This window comes from Triturus cristatus, chromosome 1_2 (assembly GCF_964204655.1).
Source record: "Triturus cristatus chromosome 1_2, aTriCri1.1, whole genome shotgun sequence".
NCBI classification, from domain to species: Eukaryota; Metazoa; Chordata; class Amphibia; order Caudata; family Salamandridae; genus Triturus; species Triturus cristatus.
Window position 1 is genome coordinate 59,233,788 of NC_140580.1, and position 7,131 is coordinate 59,240,918.

At 39.5% G+C, this 7,131-nt stretch overlaps 1 protein-coding gene across 1 annotated transcript; it reads left to right on the forward strand.

Annotated features, from left to right (window-relative positions):
- Window positions 1–4,099: 4,099 nt before the first annotated feature.
- On the forward strand, window positions 4,100–5,041 carry LOC146866774 (olfactory receptor 6M1-like). The gene has a single exon (XM_085617504.1). The coding sequence runs from the start codon at window positions 4,100–4,102 to the stop codon at window positions 5,039–5,041; it is 942 nt and encodes a 313-aa protein (XP_085473630.1).
- Window positions 5,042–7,131: the final 2,090 nt, after the last annotated feature.

Below are 7,131 nucleotides of genomic sequence, written 5' to 3' on the forward strand. Positions count from 1 at the left end.
CAGTTAATTCAAGTTATTTCATAATGTCTGTCAACTGAGGGGTGAACCCAGTAGGGGTCTTGCTGGATAGGAAAGCTATGATTTGTGGTGGCTTGGAGCTTTGAAAATTGAAAGTGCTTTATCTTTATTCAGTTAAGCTCTAAGTATGTGCTTGACATCCAATTCGGGATTAGGTCAAATCAGGTTTTGAGTGTCTAACCCTCACTGATCGAGTAGACTTTAAAAATAGAGTCGAGAATTGTTGGCATATTGCTTGGTCATGCTGATGCTGTCAAGGAGTATAGATACATGAAGTTCCATGCAGAAATCAACAAGCATTTACAATGCAATACGTCTCGCATTTGCGAGAGATAGGGCTATTGACATTGTAATTGACAATTTCTTTTACGATGTGTTTTTGTTTGGAGTGCAGTGGATGCCTGTGGTTTGGCATGGAATTATGTGGGTTGTATTGGAATTATTAGTTGTGGTATGATGTGTACATTTGTGGTGTGTTTTGGAGCTATGTGGTGTGTTGTGGAATTATGTTGTGTATTTGAAATATGTGGTTTGGTGTGGAATTATGTGGTGCGTTTTGTAAGTGTGTGGAGTTGAATCATTTGACAAGCAAAATTATGCTTATTGGAATTATGTGTTATGTTGTGGAGTGAATTTATGTGGATTGCTGGTATGTGGAATAGATTGCATTTATGTGGAGTATATTTATTTTGTATTGAGTAGAGTGTAATTATCTGTAGTGTAATTATGTGGAGCTGAGTGGTATTATGTGGAGTGTAATTATGTTAGGTGGTGCAGAACTGTGTGGCATTGAATTATGCTGTGTTGTTTAGAATTATGTGGCTTGGTTTGTAGTGGTACTGTGTTGAATGGTGTGGAGTAGTATTTATGGTGTGGAATTATATGGCATTTTGCAAAGTTATTTTTTTTTGTACAGTGTAATTTTGTGTTTTGGAATTGAGTGGATATATGCGCAGTGTAAATATGTTGTGTGAAATGTAAGTTGGAGTGTAATTATGTGTAGTGAAATTATGTGGAGTTAAATTGTGATGTGTGGAGTGTAATTATATGGTTTGGGGTGGAATTATGTGTAGTTTATGTTATTGGTTTATAATTGTGTGTCAAGAGCGGAATTCTGTGGTGCAGAAGTGTGTGCAGTTGAATTGTGTGGCATGTTATTATAAGATGTTAAAATGTGTTGTGTGTAGCGGATTTATATGGCATGGATTTAAGGGTAAGGATGTCTGTGTATGTGTGATGTTTACCAATGTTTGCAGGGATGTTGGGTGGCCACACATATTCACTATCCAGAAGCCAAACCCACTAAATTGATGAAATTGTGTTCTGAGAAGGTAATGGAGCATTCGCGTAACGTAAGTTTTATCTATACACAATTTGGACCACTCTTTGGGTAGAAAAAAATGGTGATTAAAGATTGTAGGCGCCAAAATAAAAAAGGCAGTTGGGGTAACCGTCCAAATTGTGGGCAAAGTAAGTAAGGGTACAAAAACCATTTAACAGTTCACTCCACTAGTATGTACATTAGTATCAAAGGCCACCAAACAAGACATTGAAGGTAAAAGAAATTCTATTTTCACGCTGTAATCCTCTTTGGCAGCCTGTTGCATGCAGTCGTCGAGTTTGCCCAGAAGACCGGCTATCCTCCTCTCGCAGCATACAGGGCAGGCTCCAGGGTGGTGCGCCCGGTGCCGCAGCACCTTGTGCTGACCTTGGGGTGAGGAGGGCGGCATGGTGAGGAATAACAGGGATTTAAAAAGAACCCAGCGCAGTGTTCCTTGTGTGTCCAGAGATTTTCAGGCAACAATAAAAATGTAAAGGTAACTTTGGCGATTAATGTTCTGGCTCGAGATAGATTGGAGTTCTATCGAGTAGCTATTTCCACTTATGCTAAAGCAGTGCAGAGTATTAAGATGCCTGCTGCAAAGAACATGTCCTTGTGTTTCCAGAGGTTTTCAGGCAACAACATCAATGTAAAGGTAACTTAGTCCATTAATGTTTGTGCAGGAGAGTGAATACAGAAGTCACAAACATGACAAAAATGGGCTCCCCTAAACACAGCATTACCTGGGGTTTTTAGAACACCTAAATATTGCCCAGTGTTCAGAGGCCAACAGGGTACAGCAAGCGACCTGTATATATACACCCGTCCAATCTGTACATTCTTGTACTGTGCAAGCCAGCCGAGCACGCAGGGCACAGGAAAGGGGGCAGTACCGTGTGGCAGCGAGTGGCTAGGAGAGGAGGGAAAGAAAATGTAGTGCAGTAAAACAAAACATATGGCTAATGATTAAAGGATCCATGTATCAGGGGCTGCCACCAGGGCGGGAACAAAACAGCCACAAGGCAGGACAAATGTACACTATTCACCAAAAAAAGCAATGGATTTTGAAAAGGCAGACAAAGCAACCAATGAAAACACAGTGAGTGTGTCAAAGCCCCCAGAGGGAATGCAGCATGCCTCACAGAGCAGTGCATGTACGCTACCCCTAGACTTGACCTAAAAATGACAAGCAAAAGGAAGGATCCCTGGGAATCTGCGACCTTTTGGTTCCTATCTGTACAAATTGTTGGCAATGAGGAGAATCATTGCAAAACTGTGTTAGAGACAACCCTGCGTATTTCCAGTGTGTGAATCAGTGCTTGATGGGGGAATGTTTTCTGCAGAACGTTTGAGCATGGTCGAGAGACAGGGGTCATTTCTGTCATTCACAAAGAAGGCATTCACAAGTAGCTGTCTAAATGCTACAGCATGGTCTGAAACTAAATTGGTTGTCATACTTAAGATTGCTCTTGTTGCTCTGCTTGTGAAAGTGGAGACTGCTTTCTCAATGATTTCTTACATGAAGGAGAGGTGGCTGATGGGGTGGATGTTGGCATGGTTGTTGATGTCTAAGGTAGGTTTTCTGAGAAGAGATAGTATCTGCCCAGTCCTGAGGGCAGTTTTGGAGGCATCTAGGAATGTTAGTTGGCTGAGGGAGGAATTGAAAATGTTGTGCAAACACCAGTGAAGGATGTAGATCACATTGCAGATTTCAGTTTGAAAAACGGGAACAATAAAAATCTACAAGAAAATGTTGAGGATCTAGGTGAAAGACAAAACTGAATGGGAGTATACATTAAATGGAAATTGACCATTTAGATGGGGCACATACTCCTGGGAAAGTGTGAAAGCTGTGTGAGAAAATAATTGAAAATATATTGTCTATGTTCTTTGTCTAAGAAAGTTTATCATGTCCTTCCAAGGGGTTGAGCTGAAGGATACAAATGTCGATTGTTGCAGAAAGCCAAACAGGTAAGACACTGTTTAGTGCAGAGAATAAGACTGAATCTCCCTCTGGGATGAGAACTAGAAATGACAGCTTGAGGAAACAGCTCAAGGCAGAGACATATCACTCCAGAGCAATAGGATACTCAGCTATGGCCTAGTAAAAGAAGACTATGTAAGTACAGTAAGGACATAGCTGGAAAATCTCAAGAGCTATTCAAGTCACATAAGCAGTAGTTGTTGCCATTCTCCAACTAGCCAAACCATGGATAGCTTTTGGCTTCTGTTCTCTACTTCTTTCAGACACGCTACCATTGTGCTTTTGTGTGCTTAGAACATGCACTACAAAATATCAAAACAATGAAACAAGTGACTCAAACGCCCCGATTTTAGTGTGAAAAGCCAAGTACAGAAATAGTCTCTGTTGTCGGCACAGAATGTTGTTGAGGGCCAACTGTAAAAATTAAACCCTATCTAATGATGCATTTTAAATGTGCATTATCTATCCCTCAATTGTGTGCACAATTCAAAATGCTAGTGGCAATTTAATGAATGTGGTTAGTAGAAATGCCTATTATATTAAAACAGATTGTCCTGGCACTTTTATGCTCTTTGAAGTCTGATTAGCTATACTGTTCTCAACATTTTATGTTCTAGTTAATGATTATGCTTGCTCATTTATGCTGAACTGTTGAAATAAAATATATACATCACACCGAATGACTCAATATGTTTCTGTACATATTCCTGTTTCCCTGTGAAAGTTTTCAATAATGAAACACTGAAGTCTTGTTGCAAAGCTAAAAAGGGAAAAAGATGGAGAACCATACAAATGTGATCAATATCCTGCTGTTGGGATTCCCTATTGGTGCGGATCTTCAGATATTCTTCTTCTTCATAGTCCTGTCTATTTACATTCTCACTCTGACAGCCAACGTCACCATAATCACTCTTGTAAAGTTAGAACAATGTCTTCAAACTCCAATGTATTTTCTGCTCTCTCACCTGTCCATCATTGACATCTTTTACTCATCAACCATTGTACCAAAGATGTTATCCACCCTTCTCCAAAAGAATAGTATCTCTTTGGCTGGATGCTTCACTCAGCAATACTTTTATGTCAGTTTGGGTACCACTGAGTTCTTTCTTCTGGGTGTGATGGCTGTTGACCGTTACTTTGCAATTTGCAACCCACTGCGTTACACCACCATCATAAATGAAAAAATTTGCCTCCAGGCTACGTCTGCCTCCTGGTTGGTTGCATTCCTATCTATGATTTTAGTGGTGATATTTTTATCTAAACTCTCCTTTTGTGGTCCATACATAGTTGATCATTTTTTCTGTGATTTAGCACCTTTACTAAAACTCTCGTGCATTGATCCCCACACAATGGAGTATGTAGTTTTCATCTATTGTTGCTGCGCCATCCTGCCTTCCTTCCTAGCAACCATAGTTTCCTACGTCTTCATTGTCTCCAATATTCTAAAGACCCCATCCCAGAAGGGAAGAAAGAAGGCCTTCTCCACCTGTGCTTCCCACTTTACAGTAGTAGTGATCTTGTATGGAACAGTGATCTTCATATATGTAAGGCCAGCACATGGGCACTCTATTGAGATCAACAAATTCATTGGCGTCTTCAATACAGTGGTTACTCCTCTTCTAAATCCGCTTATTTACTGTCTAAGGAATAAAGACGTGAAAGTAGCCATGAGAAAACAATTTAGTAGGACTCTATTAAAAAACAAATTTGCACAATGAATTCTGTGCGTTCCAGTGCTACAAGGGATGGTCAAGCCCACCAACTGGACAATGAATGTTTCCACTATTACAATGTGTTTATCAATCATTACCTTTAAAGCCTTCTGTGTGCAGTAGAACTCAGAAGATGATGTAGATGTGGACATGTATTATTTATATTTCAACACTCAATGGCTCCACACAGAATACTATATTTTTGGCCTGTTGTAGGATGTAGAAAAAAATCCACTACTCTTTGTTAATTGTTTCTGAGCAAAAATGCAATGAAGGCTTTTACCAATACCATAGTTACTTAGCGAATGTCCTCACAAACATTCTGAGTTTTTCTTTGTCTGATTAAAAAATTAGAACGCCAAAGTCCAGATTAGGACGACTAGAAATTAGCAAAATACATACAGTGTATTTCTTTTTAAAAATATATATGTTGGTTTTGCAATACGACTTTTAAAGCTCACAAAATTTATAGAAAATATGTCAAGCCAGAAAGACAATATTCCATTTGCTATTATCTGTGGGACTCTGTTCTAGACCATATTTTTTACATGAATAGCATATCAGTGCAAGATGTAGTGAGATGTTTTTCAGTTTCATTTTCTTATACTATCCTGGACTACATGCTTTAAATAAGGTAGTCTGATAGAAAGAGTGGCTTGACACTCTCAGAAAGGGCAAACAAATGTGGCAAAGAGATTAATTCCTGATGTAGATCTTGGGGGTGGCTGTTAAGATCTCGGCCTCTATGATGCTGCTAGGGGTCGGCGAGGATCTTGAGCTAGGGAACCCTATGTATAAATTTCGGTACCTACTCTTTGTCGCTACAGCCGTAGCGCGGCTGTGTTTAGCGTCTTCGTGGATCCAACCTGAAATACCATCTTTTGAAGAAACCGGTTCTATAGCATATATAACTTAGAATACAGTCTCTAAGCTGTCAAAGGGTCAAGGAAACGAAAACTAGGTATTTATGTTTGGGGGGCAATGATAGATCTCATGAACTGTTAAAGGTGAACATGAGTGTAATCCATTGTAATGATTTTAGGTTTAATCAAATGAATTGTATTGCTTTTATGCCTAGCTATTAGATCTGTCTGCATATGTAACTTTTTGGATGTTTTGATACTGTGGATATTAATTAATATAAAAATTATTTTAAAAAAAAGAGATACAGATGTAAGACCTCATTCCCAGTGAGTGGGTTCATGATTTGATGCAGTGATTTTTGAGTGTATGCCTGAAATTAGAGGTCTCATCTCATCATGGAATAGACACTCCTTCAACCCAAGTTAAAGGTGCACGGTGCCTCTATGCTTGCCCTACCTGAAATAAAGTTCCATCCTGCTACTACCTGCAGAGGGTATAGCAAACTGGGGATGGCAGCAGGCAAGCAACCACTCTCAAAGTCCTGAAGCATATAATGCCACTGTCCCACTTGTTCATTGAAAATGGAATCCTCGAGCAATTGGTGTTTGGCAATGGCATACCTCTAGGTTCATTGAGCCTGGTAACTGAGCAGCAGTGCCAGACTATGGCATTGGAGAGCTGGGCCTAAATCCAGAGTACCAACCTTTGGAGGGGTGCATGGAGCTACTTGCATTAAGGTCAAGCAAACAGCCGTGTCCCTCTGAAAGTGAACAGAATATTGAAGATGAAAATATATTGTGGGCGAAATATTGTGACAAAAATATTGAGGACAAAAATATATAGATATATATTGTCAAGTTACATATATGTGGAGTTAAGCATAGTAAAACTTTGCTGACTCACATTGTTAGAAATTGGGTTGTAGGTTGACGGGGTATGACCCATATTCAAGTAGCAACCACAATCGTAGTCAGTGTAAGAAGCAGGCAAACCCAAAATTAACCTGTGCTCACCCTCTCATAGCTTGGCACACAGAAGTCATACTTAACTTAGTAGCAATGTGTTAAGCACCCCACACAATAAAACTGTGAAAACACCTGTAATGTGGTACTTTTTCCTTCTTTAGTACCATTTCCTTCAACATTGGAATATAGAATACACTACTTGCTATGTTCCATTCTGTTCTAGAATATGAGAACATTTTGTGTGAGAAGAATCTTGATAAGACAGTT